The 17,142-nt window shown below is 36.2% G+C and overlaps 1 protein-coding gene across 5 annotated transcripts in view; it reads right to left on the reverse strand.

Annotated features, from left to right (window-relative positions):
- Positions 1-17,142, reverse strand: part of CDC42BPA (CDC42 binding protein kinase alpha) — a 180,341-nt gene that overhangs the window by 69,938 nt on the left and 93,261 nt on the right. For all 5 annotated transcript variants that reach the window (XM_063391149.1, XM_063391146.1, XM_063391145.1 and 2 more), the window contains exons 7-12: positions 7,886-7,979; positions 6,926-7,126; positions 6,094-6,342; positions 2,294-2,373; positions 1,114-1,280; positions 539-661 (exon numbers count right to left, since the gene is read on the reverse strand). In XM_063391149.1, the coding sequence (XP_063247219.1) occupies positions 539-661; positions 1,114-1,280; positions 2,294-2,373; positions 6,094-6,342; positions 6,926-7,126; positions 7,886-7,979 (914 nt within the window). The remainder of the gene's footprint in view (positions 1-538; positions 662-1,113; positions 1,281-2,293; positions 2,374-6,093; positions 6,343-6,925; positions 7,127-7,885; positions 7,980-17,142) is intronic.

Genomic DNA, 17,142 nt, shown 5'->3' on the forward strand with positions numbered 1-17,142 from the left:
AATAAATGTTCAGTTTTGAAAGGAATGACAGCTCATTGACAGCAGAGCTGAAAGGCAGTTCTTCTCCCTCTCATCTCCCTTTCCTCATATGCTTCTATTGCCCATCTTGTGCTGATTTATCTGATCATAAATTGATTAAATTCTCTTTATCTAACAGCATTTGCCTTGTTTAACTGAGTTAATTAAAGTCATGAGAGAGTGCAGGGAACGCACAGATTGAGAAGGGGCCATGCAGCTGTGGGCAGGACTTAATATTGGTGCCAGTTTTCCTTGGTGAGTTCTGCTGCTGGAAGTGCAGCCTTGTGGCCCATTGTATCCTCTCTCATGCATTACCCCTTGCCACTGGGAAAACTCAAACTGAATTGGGAGAAAATGTTGAAATACAGTGGACGAGTGAGGGGTAAAATGAAAAGTAAGAACAGACTGGAAGGCTCTTTCATAAAGCCAAGGAAAACTAGCATTACAATTGGAGAGGAAAAAACAACTTGACAAAATACAGTTTCCTGTTACAGCTTTTACATTAGTATTTATAACATACCTGTTACCTGTTTCTTTAACTTTTCAATTTCTTCTTTCAAACTTTTAATTTCTAAATCTTTGCTTGCTGTTATTGGGCCATCAACTGTTGAATACTGCAGAGCCTGCACTGTCTGAGTGGACTCTAGAAAAAGATGGAAGAGAGAGGGACAAATAACATGTCTGACATCTGAAGAGATCAAAGAGATACTCCTGATAAATTAAGACATGCCAAAAAATCCTGCACTGGGCATGCTTCAATTCGTAATTTCCAACTGTTAAGTGTCAATTTTTCAGTAATTGTCAGCTGGACAAAGTAAGTTCTTAGAAGTTTTAAGAATGAAATGTTTATGCCATAGTGACCAAGGTACAGTGAAAACAAAGTTAGCACAGGAAGTTGCATACATGGTGCATATCAGGCATAAAGAGTAACAGAAATTTAATTTGTCAACAGAAATAATGAAAAGAATTCTTTTCTGCTAGAATTTCCAGGAGGTATATTTAATTTTTTTTCCCATAGTATAAATAGTGCCTTACAAAACTGCAGGTTAATCTAAGTTTTAAAATGACAGAATGTTTTTTTTTTAATTACTATACCTTGCAGTTTTCTGCTAAGTTCAAGCTTTTCCTGTTCTAGACGTCTTATTCTCCTCTCATAAGCTTCTGTTGCTAAACTATCCTCCAAAGTTCTTTGAATGTTGGCATCAAGATCCATGGAGGGTGGTCCAGCTGTCAGTCTTAGACAGCTGCGGTCTGAAAGCACACTGGGGGAAAAAAATAAATAGTATTGGATTTTACAACAGCCTAGTTTAAAACATCAACCAATAAACAGTTTGTTTAAGCAGTTAATTACTGTGCCATTTATTATAACATCAAAGAATACTGTGTTAGTATTTGCTCACTGGAAATTGAAATCAGTTTTACCTAGCATGCCTGATGTCCTCAATGCATTTTTTGTTACACTGAACTGGATGAACTCCTGATTAAAAATCATTATGGACAGTCTATGTTAGCCAGACAGCAAAAAGCAACAGCCTAGACAGTAAGACTACAATAATAGTTCATTTGAGAATAGTTGAATCAAATCTCACAAATGCTTTAAAGACAACAATCATTAAAAATGGTGTGAAATTATCTCATAACAACTAGGGCATGGACATGTCAGAAATGCTGTGGCTACTCATGTACACATGCCACTACTTATGCAAATAATCCTTTTGAAGTCTAGGACATTCTAGGACACAGTCACATTCCCAGCAGAAACATAGGCCTAGTTTTTCAATGGTTGTAAAACATTCTTTCTTTATTTATTTTCATAAACAAGGCGCATATACGGGACTTCCCTGTTTAGTTTAGCAATGGATATGAGTGAAATAAATTCTACATTAATACCAGATGTCAATTAAAGTAATTTTTACAAAATTTCTATTCAGACTTACGAGAGTGTCAAAAAGCTAGAAATAAAACTGGTTTTAATGTCTAATAAACTAAGTTCTGCCAGGGTCTACACATCTAGTCTTAGCTTTGTCGTGTGCAGGTAATTTTATACATTCTCTAGTAGCAACCTTTCTCATCAAAACTCCCCTGAGCACAAGACCTTTACATGTACATCAATTTTACCTGCAGAGAGCTCATTCTTTGGAACAGACAGCATTTTAGATAATAGCAATTTCCTCAATAAACCACATTCTTTGATATCTGTTCAATGCATTTCAAAGACAGAAAGTTAGAATACTGTGTAACTAGCCTACAGAGAATTTTGGAAGTCTTAACTTACCAGCTACTTGTATATGTGAAACCCACAAATGGTAAATGATGGCCAGAAAATGCAGTGTGGGATGGTGGAGGCATTGTTTCCTAGAAAAATAATACAACAGTTGAGTAAGCAGTATCCTACCGGACTTAAACAGATTTTCCAGTTTAACCATATGAGAAGTTATAGTGATAGTATTATATGAACTATAGTCACTGTCATCCTTATCTACAGCCCAAATGTGAAACAGCATCAATCAAATCTATTTATAATAGCATTTAACATATGCAAAAACAGAGCATGCTCACATAAAAATGCTTTTTCTAGTTAAATAGGCTATTTTTGGAAGAAAGCAGAATATTACACATACAAGATGCCAATTTATTCCTTCTTTTTTCCAAGAAACTCTTAACACAAAGAGCAACACCTTTTATTCCCTGCTATACTACTCTCTGCTATTCAGCTGACAGGGCTTTCTGCCTGTAGAATTACCAGCCCACTTATGAGTGGGCCATCTCTATTTGGAAAGAACGATCAGTAGGCATTTACTAGAAAGAAGTAATACAACAGAGTGTTCTAATTCCATCAGTGCCTTGACCATTCCTTCATTCTTTGCTCCTCTTTCTTGCCAGACAAAGAACTACAAACCAAGACAAATCTTTGAGTTTCTCTTCAGGCTAAAATAACTCTGTTGTTATTTTACTTGGACTATCTGAAGTTCTAACACTCTTAAATGTTCTGTTAAAAGCTTCCTGTTTAACCCCAAGATGCAAGGCTTATGTTGCTCTACTAGACATGGCCATAACAGTCACCAAAAGAAAACCCCCAAGAAGACAATTATTGCACTGGAAAGTGATAAAAGATTCTAAATTGTCAGAAGATATGTAATGATTTTTTTCTAAACCCAAACAAAAATGAAGAAAGGAACCAGTTGTGCATTTCCTTCATGTAAAACTCAGCAGGAAAGGACAAGGAGTTAGACTGCATTCAGAAGAAATCTGAAATTACCTTTCCAGTGGTGGTGTCAGCTATATTACATCACAACCTTGTCCTCTTAGCTGACAAACACCTTCATGTTATAAAAGAGTTCACAAACAACACAAATGATATTGCTAGATTGTGTAGATTCATGAAATTGAGCATTTTGGAAACTAAGGACAAGACCAAATTACAAAACCTTAACTTTCCACTATAACATAATAAAAATATTAATTATTAGAGATTACTATGATTAGAAAAAGTAAAATTTTACTTCTCCTTTACATTTTGTTTTTACCTTTCATAGATTCAAATTTCAAAACTGTCTTTACAGATATCTTTAAACATATCAAATGCTTATTAGCATGATTTTAACAGCCCTCATGACAATTCTCAGATAGCACACAGGTTACTTTTCTAAAATATTGTATCTATTGATAATAAGGTAAGATTCTGTAAAAGAATTTGTTTTGTGGAGATCACGATATGTATCTCCCACTGCTTGTGTGAATTTAACTGTACAATCATGCTGAGAAAATTACAACTGAATCTATCATACTTCTCAATAAGGTTACTAAACCAAACAGTTAAAATCTAAACCCCAGCACAACCTAGGCTGTCTGAACAACACCGTTTTTGCCCCTTATTCTTGTGTGTACACTCAATATACTTTTTAAATTTCATTATTATGTGTATGATTTTTCCATGGGACTATAGTTTCATTCAAAGTTCAGGAAGAACAACAATCATGGCTTTTCAACACTGTCTTTTATCTACAGCACTGGGTTTTCCTCATTTGCTCTATACAATTCAAATCTTGCCAAGAATTTTTAGGAAAAAAAAAGAGATCTCATGGGCTTATCTGTGGTGCTGACTTCTATACCAGCAGTGTGAGTATGTGTAACTTTGTCAAAAGATATGTATGAAATATGGAGGAGAAAATACCTTCAGGTTATATATAAGGAATTTGAGGCAAAGCAATATGAAATACAATGTCCACTGGTCAAAGCAAAAATGTAAAATATTCTCAGTCATGCAATGCCTTAGGCTAGGTTTTTTCAGCAGTTCTGAGATACTAGGTGTGAAAAGAAATGGCAAGAAAATAACATCCTTATATTAAAACAGAACAAAACCTTCAGATGTTTCAAATTAGGAAACTCAAAAAGAAGCTCCAGAAACTGGCATTCATCTCTAACAGTTCATGGGCATTGCTTTTCACCCCCAAATGTCTACAGCAAATTAAGAACTGGACTCGGTTTTCTCAGCTGAGAATCCAGAACTCAGCAGAGGAGCATTCTTTCTTCACCTTCAGGTCCCTATTTCTTCACAATGGTAAAGCATTCACACTGCACAGGCATAGGTTGGGAGCTTCAGGTGGGAGACTGGACACTAAAAAGGAGGAGTGATGGAATAGACAACACTAAAATGTGTGAACAGCCTCCAAAAGGTATTTCAGCTTCACAAAGACCTGCTATACACAGCATCCACTCCAGCTACTTCATCCTCATAGCTGTTGCTGGACAAAATAATATGCAAGAAGAATCTGAAGACTGTATAAACAAGTTTTAAGATAAAAATACTTCAGTTGTGAAGGGCAGTGGAAATATCAGATGCAAGTGAGGAAACGAAAAAAAAAGCAAGCCATTCTACGCAGCTACACTGATTTGCTTCATTTGTCCATATGGAAAAGGGCTCTGATATTTAATCAGAGATCACAGAATCATTTAGATTGGAAAAGACCTTCATTGAGTCCAGCCATTAACTGTCAGGTCCATCACTAAATCACCTTCCTAAAGACCAGGTCTACATGTATTTTAAAAACCTCTAGTAACAGTTGACTACACCACTTTCCTGGACAGCCCTTTTAGAAAAGAAATTTTTCCCTATTTCCAAACTCCTCTGCCTCAACTTGAGGCAACCTTTTCCTCTTGTCCTGTGGCTTATTACTTGGGAGAAGAGACTGACACCCACAAAGTGTTTTAGCCAAAGTGTTGTCCATGTTTAATGTGCAGCTGGAGAAAAGGGAATGCAAATAATGATTGTCTTGTCTATATCAATTCATGTTAGCTCTTATCTGTAGGCCGAGAAAACTGAGTGAAACTGAGATGCACATGCAGTTCAGAAAATGAAAGTGGTGAAAATGCTTTACCTCACATGTAAACAGCAGGTTTCTGCACCTTTCAACAGACACACACACAAACACACCCCAAGATATTTCCAAGGAGAGAACACAAGGCTAAGACATCTATCATCTGTCAAAGCTCCTTTTCAAAAGCACAGAAATAGAAAGTCTGGTAAAATCAACAGTTGTGGAGCATTTTGCGCAAAGGTAAAAAGATTTTCTTGTTCCTTAAGAAATGGCTGTAATATTTCTCCTATATTTCCCAAAACTCCAAGTCAGAGAAATGGCTGGAAAAGCTGAGTGGAAATGAACTGAATGGAATCTAACATCGATATGAACAATTAGAGTACAACAATAAAATACAATAAAATGAATAAGCAAACTTAGTATTAAGTCTTAATGTTCTGCTAGAAATAGTCTTGCAGACTATCTGTATGTAAACGTACTATTCTTTCTAAGACACAGGCACTAAATTTGTTACTGCAACAAATGTATATTAGCTAAAGGCAATGAAAGCTACAATGAATTTACAAAAGTTATCCTTACACAAGTATGATTTTAGAACCAGCCTACAAACTATGAAAGTATTCTCCTCTTAGTTCTTCAAAGCAGCATCTACCTGTAATTTATGCAGAACACAGTGAAATAAACTGCCTTTTCCATACATTTTGTTACAAAACACACTACAAAGGCTGATTCATCAAAATGTTAATTGTATACTTACGGAGTTTTTTAAGCAATCATCATCCACATCAAAGTTTGATGTATCAGTAGGGCTGCTGACTTCTGGGATGTAAGGTGCCTCACAGTTCCTAATGTTGTCCCAATCAATCCCAGCAAAAAATGGATGGTTCTTAAAGTCTTCTATTCCATTCTGGCCAAGTCGATGCTCTCTGCTACAAATGAGCCTTCGGATGAGGTCCTTTGCACTTTCAGAGACATCTGTCACTTGAGCAGGAAACTGAAACCTCTCCTTAAAGATTGAAAATAAGAGGAAATAGTTTATTACCAAGAAAAAGCTGGAAACATTACCTTCCTAGTGAAAATCATTATGTAGAAAAAGATATGTGCAAATACTCCAGCTCTGAAATACATGCAGTAAGGTTTCAAGGAAAAGACTTCTGCTAAGGATAGAAACTACTAAGACTTCTTTGTCTTCTAGTTTTTCTCCTCTATTTAAATTTCTCTTACACTACAGCTGTTGAATTCTACAGCTAGCTCCATGTGGAAGAACAATTTAGGATCTTCTGCACAAGCCAATGAATGGGTTCACCAGAAGAGAGAAACATAACAGGACTGATGCCATGCAGCCAAGACAGACTCCACAGAGTGAATTAACAGCCATATTTCCAAACCCAGATTTTAAGTTTTAGCTTTATCCCAAAGAAAAGTCATCTGCAATCCATAACCATTAACTTGCTACATGGAAACATATTATTTGTTCTACATTTATGATCATTTAACATAATTAGCACATAAAAACTTATTTTTAAATACATGTTCAAGCTACCCCATTATTACAAATTAGCTTAGAGACAGACAGAAAGTGCACTAACTTTGTGGTTCATTATTTTCCCATAGGTCTCCACCAAGGACTCAGCATAAAAGGGCGTTTCTCCATAAAGCATTTCATACATGCAAACGCCCAGGGACCACCAGTCACACTCGGGCCCATACTTCCCTTTTCCATCTTCCATGGCCTGCAAGATTTCTGGAGAGATGTAGTCTGGTGTTCCAACTGCCACTGAAGATTGGACCTGGAGAAATTACATTTTCAGGAATAAAATCATCATTACAGATGGCACACCGTGGTCCTGTGCCTATGTAATATAAATTTAGCCCAGCATTCTTGTTGTAACAAAAACAACTAAATACAAGCAAAAGCTTCTAAATTCATAAAGAAATACTTAAGCATCCAAGGCACTACATTTATAGGCATCCCAATAATATACTTTCGCTAAACTACTATCAATACTTCAAAACAGATAAAGGACGAAACTGTCAATTGTCAGGATTAGAGCCAGTAAGCAATTATAGATTTGGTAATCACATTTATTAGGTCATATACTTTGTAACCCACTGGGACATGATTAAACAGACTGGAATCACATTCTAGTCACATTTACTATATACTGTGCAAATTTAAATGTACTAGAAGAACATCATCATATTTCAGTATCTCATCCTGCTCATACCAAAGCTTACATTTTCAATAAAGATTAGAGCTCAGAGCTTAAAACCGAGAGATTTATAGTTCATAAACACCTACTTGGCATTGACAGCACAGCTTCTCTTTATTTATTTATGAGTTGACTGCATGCTAAAAAGTTTTTAATATACTGCAGATCCAAGCAGTCTGCAGTTGTATTTTCAAGGAAGTTAGTTATATACCAGTACTAATTCCAGTTCCATTTCATTTGCCATAAGGCATCTTTTCCCTTTATCAGCACACATTTTGTGGCTATCAAAGGACTGAAGAAAAAATATTTAGGAATGTATCATTCTTTCTAATTTACCGTTCCATCTTCCATCAGTTTCAGACAAGAACCAAAATCTGCTAATCGAATATGTCCATTCATATCCATCAAGATGTTGTCTGGTTTTATATCCCTGCAATTAAACAAATTCCAGCATTAGTACAAAATGTATTGCATAAGATGCATTCCAAGCATTAACTCTGCAACGGCCTTTTAATTCAAAACCAGCAACCCGTCAGTAAACAGAAGACAGTCACTCATAGTGAAATTTGCACTAGAGACATTTCATGACAGGGGCTGTAGATCAGTCAAACCCTACAATGCTTTTTAATTTTAGTAAGAATTGTGTAGTTAAATTCCTCTCATGTCTCAAGGGTAGACAGGAGAATCTTACTTGCTCTGAGCTTTTGTATATAAAATTTTAAATCATCTGAAGAATTTTAGTGAAATGCTCTCAAGTGGAAGAGGCATGCTTATGCTGGAGCTGGAAAACAACCCCTAGATTTCACAACAGAACAAAGGCCAATGAAATCCTGAAATAGTTAACATTATACAGTAAATGTCACTGATTGCTTTGCAGACAAATCTCAGAATATTCACATACTAAAATGTTCACATTGCACCTGAAAGCAAATTTTGTTGGTTGGCTACTGTTGGGGGTTTGGTTTTGTTTCCCAGCTGGAAATAGAGTTATAGACAAGGCTTATGGATAATTTACAATGGAAAAAAAATTAGAACCACCGCTTGAACAACATTATAGAAGCTATGTCATAAAGGTGTCACAGTGTCACACACTTGGTGACAATTAATACAGTAACAATTTGTTATTTTGAAGAAAAGTACTTCCTGAATTTGTGTTACTCATAGACAAGCAGATAATGGCCTGTGCTGAAAACAAACTTTAGGCACCTCTCAAATACACAGAAATATTTATGAAGCAAACTCTGCAAGAAATCATAATTTCATAACTTGCAACTGAGCATAAAGCCAATTCTTTACAAAGTAAATCAGAAAAAATAACTGAGTCCATTCTCATAAGACCATTCTTCCACTTGATTTTTGCTGACACTGAATATGCCAAAGAATTGCAGCCTCCAGATTCAGATAGTTTTGTTTGTTTTGCATTCACCCACCAAAAACATTCCTTAAACACACTTCTAAATAAAAACAAACACATGCCATTGAGACTGCTGGAATTATAACTTCAGTTTCAAACACTTTGCAAAAGCATGCACCTAAAATCTAGTTCCTCCTAGAAGCTGGACCTAGTTCAAGCTAAACAAAAACATGAGTCACCCTTGAGGCTCCATTTATCCCTGTTCTATCTTTTAATATATTCCCAAGAGAAATAATAATAACATTAATAATCATCATCATCATCCCAACCTCTCCCATTCAATCTCACAAAACAGCAAGAAAATATGAAAAACCTCATTGTGTTGTCAATACTGTGCAAAATCAAACCTGCAAATAACACTGAATGCACTTGAAGGAACGATTTCTTGTAGAAAATTTTCTGCATTTGTAGAAATCTTCAGGCATTTGTAATGCTCAGTAATAACTTCATATGAACAATTTTTAGAGTTAAGGAAAAAAGAAAAGACCGACTTAATAAATACAAATTCTTTTCAGCTCTTGTAACAAAAGCTATGGGCTATGAACAACTGTTCCGAATTCTGAGTTACATTAATAAAAGACAGTTTGAAAGACATGAATTGCTGGTACCTGCAGAGCAGAGTAGGCTATAAGCAAAGGGAAGGAAAATTATGAGCCCCAGAGGGGAACAAGGAACGGGAGTAATTATTGCCAGTGTAACTGCAGAGTGTGAAGGTGGTGATTATGGGAAAAAATAATGTCTTAAACCCTGCATCTCTACAGAGCCTGCAGCAATTAGATGGCATTAGAATTATGAGATTTGTTCCAGGTCTTGTTTTGAATCACATTTGTTTACTCTCTTCAGTGATCAGAACTGATCCTGTTCCTAAGAGAATATGGGATTCTCTCTACACATTCACTCGACCTCCCCCAGCTTATCCCAGATTCTTCACTGTATGGACTGGTTCCTTCTACTTCCATCTCAACTGCATTTTTATTCCTATCTCTCCTAGACTCACCTCAAAAGCTGAGGTGTCCAATCCTCCACAACCTACCAACCCCAAATTTCCTCTCCTTCTATTTCCTTCTTTCTCAGCTTCTTCACTCCCAAGTTCTCATCTCCCTGCCTGTTCAAATTTAACAAATCTTTTCTTTTTATCCCATTTCAGTTCTCAGCAGTCACTATTTACTCACAGTCCCATTCCCACTGGCTTCCTATTCCCATGATACAGGACATCTATCCTGTTTCCTCATGTCCAGTTCCTGTCCAATTTGCATAGCAACATTCTTTGGCACCAAAAGGAAGAGAACTATCAGTAATAGAGACACTCCATGTTGTCTCTAGTGTCTATCAGCATCTCCCCAAATTCCTTCAATATTACAGCTCTGAAGCAGTGCAAAGCTACAGCAGAAGAAAACTGAAAAGTATTTAGGGATCAAACTCTGCACACAGTTCTTTGAACTCATAACAACTGGAATACTGAGGGAAAAATTATAACCTGAAAATATCTAGGTAGGGGGCAGAGGAATGAAAATATATCCATCCCTCATGAAGGATTCTCTCCTGAATTTCAAGTCTTCACATCCCACAGCAGAAGATTCTCTCACTGGTTTTGTAATAATTACCTTATTAATTGAAAATCTATATAGGAAAAGCAATCCATGTTTCTTGATCTTGTTTCTGGAAAGAGGAACACTTATTGCTTCAGGCAAATACTAAGGAACAAAAATTCCAACCAAGTAGCTAAAATCGGGCAAAATTAATGAGCAAATAATGAAAAGTGATATGGCTTAGTGAACAGACCACTGGGCTGAATCTCTGTAGATAAGAGTTACCAGGTGATTGTGAGCAGACCATTTAAACATCACCCAACAAGAACCATGGTGTTGTCAAGCAACTAATATCATTTGGCTAGAAGGCTATGGAGCCCAAATACCCTACGAACTCTATAACTAGTTCACTGCAATTAAAAAAAGGCCACCCCACTTGAAATATGAAATAATAACTCACTTTCAAGAAATGTAAGCATTTGAAAGGTATTTTATGAGCCAGATTTATAGTGAGAGCAAGTATTGAATCGGGGCAATTGCTCTGACACCACTGTTCTCTCTGGACACCCCGAGCCTGACCAAGTCCAGACAGCTCAGTTCTACTGTGACAGCAGTTTCTGGGGGAAGCTCAGTGTGAAAGGGGTGCAGGTTGCCAGAGCTGCGCCTGGCACAAGCCAAACCAGTACAAATTCTTCAAATATGCTCCACACTGAATTAAGGGAACACAGGAATTCAACATACCCCAAGAAACTTTTTTTTTCAATGAGTGATTTAACAGCGCCAAAGGAACTAAAAATCTGGACCTAATAAACTTCTTTAGAAACACATACATCCATTTAAACTTTGACTCCAACAGACTATCTAGGAGCAACTTCTACTTTTCTGAGCTTTGTTGGCCTTGACTGTAGGAGAGAATTAGCACTGCACAGCAGCTTTGCTGCTGTTTTCTGGAGAGTGCAATAGGCATAAATAGTGTGCAACACTGAACACTTCACTTGCACCGAAAATGAGCATGAAGGCTAATGAAAAAAAAAAAAAAAGAAAAATCTCTAATGAATCCTTCCTTGTAACACTTCTTAGTTTAATTTGGGGAGCTGTTCTTCAGATTGGCATGTTTACCCAGATGACTTCACTCATCTCTCTTTAAAACCGTTTACTTTCTTAAGCTGTAATTAAAACCCAAACATTTTACATACTAACTGTGTTAATATAAACAACATTCTGAAATAGGACTACAGCAGATACCTGGATTATTGCCATTTATTTTGATTTCTCTGTTAATGAGCCAGAGTAGAATTTCATTTGTTCAGTAAGACTCAAGAAAAAGTATTCCCTCTGAGACATGCTAAATCCATAGCACATTCCAGCCGTAAAATAAACTAAAAAAGAATTTTTAATACATGTGAACGTACTTTTTCCCTGTGTTCATTTCTGATCCTAAAGGAAACCTGAGGAATCATGAGGTCTTGCATATTGAAATTTGGACTAGAAAACTCCCTTATGTTCCTTACAACTTGAATTACGTGATCATCTTATGGTTTAAAGGCATACGGGTTCCTGAGGTTCATCTATGTCATTCCTTGAATCACTGGATCAATGCAAATCTGTAAGGCCACATGAAGTTTCTCAAGTCTACAGAACAGGAACCAGTAGATTTAGAAGAATCTGACTTTAATTTTGTGTTGAGGGCAGCTTCAATGGGGAGGTGACCAGACAAACAGAATAGAAGATGCATTAAAAATAGATGGGCAGTTATTCCAAGAACTGTATCAGAATGATGGAGCAGCAGTTGTGTCAAACACTACCAAAGACTGTGTCAGTGGGTCAACCCATAGGCTTGTTCTTGTTAGTCGATGTGATAAAATCCCTAGTGGCATTAAAGATTTTGTGACCAGTAGAGATCCCTCTTCTTGGTAGCTGTACAGTTATGATGCAGAATTTACTTGGTTTAGTTATTGATCTGTATTATTATTTTTTCTTTCCAAAAAATGACCAATTTTCTTTTAAATAAATGATCAGGCAGAAATAGAGGAAAAAGGAAATCTTTCCCCTCAAGATCACAAAAGTGGCCAGGTGGTGCAAGTGGGAACATCTTAATATGACCAACATATCCTCCTTGGAATAAACATTTCAGATGCTGATGGACTGTCCTTGCATACACAGGAGAGCTTTTAAAAAAACAGCAGAACTGAAACGATAATAAAGGGACTCACACTGTTCTAAATGCAACAACCACGATGTGAGCTGAGCCTGAATAAAGAAATGGACCTGTCTGAAATCAAAGGAGGAATTTGATAGCTGAGCTACTAGTTTATTTGAGCCCAGTAGATAAGAAAGAAATAATCTGGAGAAAAAAAATTTATTCCTAATGCTAACATTAGAAACACATAGAAATCAATTAATTTTCCCAAACAGGTCACCTGCCTCAAGACATGCTATTCTTGAATAGCAAGGAACAAAGTGAATAGGTAACATTAAATTATTTTTCTGTGAAAAATTCACATGAACAGAATTTTCTAATTTTACCAATGCAAATTAAAACACCAGCACTTGAGAAAAATAAATTAATTTCAGGTGTAACTGCTAGCACAGAGAAACTGATCCAAAAAGCTTATTACCAACCAAAGATTTCACAGCACATTATTTGCTCATTGTAACATGCAAGAGCATTCCCCAAAAGTATAAATCAAAAGGTTAAAAGCAGACATCAATGATTATAATTATTCACTCTTACAACAAGAAATGCCATCCCGTGCCAAGTTACCAACTTTAAGAAAAAACACAACCAAGCCTTCACTGTCAGAATGCCTGGACTTTTTATCCAAAATTCCTTCAGAACACAGGATTATCCTTAGTCAGGACAGAAGTTTGGCAAACTGCTTATTTCACTCCCTTCTGTTGTTTCAGGCAGACTTTCCCTCCATATACCTCTCTCACAAAGAAATGCTACATCCACGATTAAAAATGAAGACATTTGGTTTTGGCAGCACTCCAATGAAATGAGAAAATTTGTTGCCTGTGAAGTTTTTATTAAGGTATTCTGTGATGCTCTACTGACAGCTTGCTTTAGATAGGCAGAGTGAAACAAGTGGTAAACTTTCATCAAGAATGCTGGTCAAACAATGCCTTTTTCACAGTCAAATGTATGGACACTGATGTCCAGCAGGTTATTTCTATTTTCCATTACAGCAGACTGGGTTCTATCAAAGTCTGCATTGCCATATTCTGCCAACTACGGTTTATCTGAATTCTGATGAGCAAAAGTAGAAATAGGCTCCATCTGGCAGAAAGACCAATGTGCACTGAGCCAAATTAGATTTGGACAGTCGGCAGTTGTTCTTTAGCAATCCCAGCAAGATAGGCTGCAGAAGATAGCAGCATGAGAAAACTGGGATATGTTGTGCCTCATTAACCGTGTCTCTTATCAGGACTCTACTGTGCCTTCTCCTAAACAGACACTCCTTCATTTTTGGGTGAAATCCAAAAAGCGCGTATTTCGATTGAAACCAAAATAATTTAAATAACTTTGATCTTAGCCTTATTATTTATATAGCACCTAAACCATTGCAGCATGTTTGTATACTAAACAAAACTTGCTTCATGTAAAGCTGACAAACTAAAGCTTACAAACAAATAATATGCAGTAGCCTTGCATATAGCCCTGAAGTCAATAGGAACAGCCAAAGACTGAACACTTCAGAATTTAAGCCTTAATAAGAAGAGCAACTACAGGGAAAAAAAAATAAATGCTATACCCAATCTTATTTTATAAATATCTTTTCTTAAACAGTATCTTAACACTGTAAAACTCCTTTGTTTTCTCTTTAACTCTTGCTAATAAATTATTATGTATGTGCTGTTCCAGTAATTCACCTCTGCTAAAAGAGTCTCTCTACTCCAAGCAGCAGGAGATTCCTCTAAATCTCATTATATTCAATGGACAGACTCTCATCAATTAGTTGGAAACATCAACCGAACCATAACAATAAAGGTTCTAGATCTGTGATATAATCATTATTTATTGATTAGTGTGGACAATTTTACACTCATATTGTCACACATCCTAACCAAGTTTTACTCTTAGTAATATCACAAAATTAAATGGAAAACACTACAAAATTCAAGGTTCCATGTACTGCATGCTGTACATTTAGTGCAGCACCTACAGAATCAGATACTTCCAAACTAACTTAGTTGCAGACTGTACTTTCTGCCAAAGTGTACTTTTTTAAATTCCTAATCCAGACTGAGAGAAATAACTTCAGTTTTCACTAAAAATAAGGTAATTACATTACATTCCTCTTCTACTATGAAGCATCTGCACCACAGACTTGAAGTACATAATGCAAAACAGATTAAATTGAATACTCATCCACACTGAGTGTGGTAACACAGAAAGTAATGAATTTAAGTACCAATGAAAGATACTCAAATGAAACATTAGAAAACATTTCCATAATAACGACAATAGGACACTGCAACAAATTGCTTCAGGAAATGTCACCATCTCCATCACTTTTCTTTTAAAACCAGTCAGATAAATGTCTGTCAAGACTGGTTTAGCTACAGTTTGATCCTGCCTTGCAGCCCAAGGAAAGTACTGGCTGACCTCTCCAAGTCCTCTCCCGGTCCTTTGCTCTAGTCTTTAATTTCTGCCACTCAGGCAAGTATTCTGGACACAACACAGTGTTTACCTTATGGTATCCAATGGTCTTTATGAATTTCAAATGCTAATAAAGGAAATAATAACAAGCAACAGGGAATGAGTACATCAGCCAACACATATATATCTTGAGTTTGTTCAGGCACTCATATTCATTCCTGAACACTTGAACAGAGTGTAGTTACTGGCTTATAAATATATGCTCCACCACATCATATTATAATATCCTAGAATTGATTTATCTCAGAAAAATGTCTCCCTGTGGGATTTGTGCATATGTATTTGTTTCCAAGTAATGGATATCTCAAACATGATAACAGTTGCAAACCAAGAATAATTATTTTTAAAAGCTGCTTATGTCCATTTTTCCCTTCTTTTCAAAAAACAAGTAAAAGGGGTGATTTGAAAAACTCTTTTGGATAAATGCTTGGCAGCTACTTACTCCCTATAGCTCTTGTCTTCATCTAAAATGCTAATCAGCTGACAGGAAAAAACCCTCACATGCAGGTTGGGCCCCTCATGCAGCATTTTAAAGAAATGTCATGGCAAAGTCACTTGTGATTGCCTAGGGATTATTTCTATTGCCTTGTCAGCTTTACAGACTAAAACCAGGAACACACTGTGCTATTTGATAACCATTGTAAATTTGGTACTTTGCCAGGATGATTTACAGATGTGCTTTTAAACACCAAGGAAATAAGAATAAAAGAGTGGTAGACATTATCAGAAAGGCAATTCCTTATGCCAAACAATCCAGCATAGAAGAGAAAGTCCAATGCATTCTGAAACTTGTAAAAGTTCAAATTTAAAAGAAATGGAAGTTAACTGAAATAGTTTAACATAGGAACTGTTAAAAACAAATTTAAAAACCCAAAACCAAGTTAACTGGCCTCTCACAGTGGGTCAAGAATATAGAAGTTTGTAACTTTCCTCAGGGTTGACTTGTACCTGAGTTACTGATATTAGACAAAAAAATCATCTGAGGATTCAAGTATAAAATTGGGCACACATAAAGTATTGAACATTTGAATGTTTAATAATGCATTGACCTTGAACAGAATAATATAATTGAGTAAAATTTCATGCACTTTCATGAAAATATAAGAGCCTTGTACCTTATTTCTTTTTGGGTAATTTTAATAGTTTTTGATATAGCTTTTTATGAGAGTCTCTTCTGCTGCAAAAGATTGAGGTACAATCATAAAAGTTTTGAAAGAGGCACAAACATAAGATGGGAGAAACAAAACAGGAATATTTTAACTATTTCTTTTTCAGAAACAATAACCGCTTTGGAAAACAAATACTTCGTTTGAGAAGCCTGAAAATCAACACAGGAAATCAATAAAAATTGCTGCTAACTGAATACGATTTGTAAAAAACAAGGAGACAACACTCGGGAAATGAGGTAAATATTCTTACATGGAACAAGTTGCAACAGAACTACAGCACAATAGTGTAAAGCTCTGGAGGCACTGTGACCATTCAGTGATCAAAGCCAATCCAGAATCACAGTTAATTTGAAAAGACTACTCAAAAAAAATCCAATGGGAAATGGGTCTTGGGAATCTGCTCTCAGTACCCTTGTTCTGAGCAGGAGGGTTAGATCAGCTGACCTAGAGAGGTCCCTTTCAACCTCATCCATCCTGTGATTCAGAAATTATGACTAAAGCTGCCTTTTAAATTTTATTTCATTAATAACCTTCTGGTTATATTGTACCAAAGCTTATCAAACCTAATTCAGAAATGCAGTAACACCAAAGTACTACAGGTTCAGTTGTAGCAGCCTACATACTTCTGACTTCTTGTGGCTCAAGACAAAAAGTATCTTTAGCCCTAGCATTAAGATTATGCCTATTTTTGCACTGGAAATTGCAGTTCATAAAAATTGGTAAAGTCTCTCTCTCTCAACTCTGCAGGAACTTGACAGGTAAAAATTCAAAACTGTGTTGATTGTATCTTGACATTTAATAATAGTCAGGCTCACAAA

The sequence above is a fragment of the Prinia subflava genome, chromosome 2 (assembly GCF_021018805.1).
Source record: "Prinia subflava isolate CZ2003 ecotype Zambia chromosome 2, Cam_Psub_1.2, whole genome shotgun sequence".
Lineage (NCBI taxonomy): Eukaryota > Metazoa > Chordata > Aves > Passeriformes > Cisticolidae > Prinia > Prinia subflava.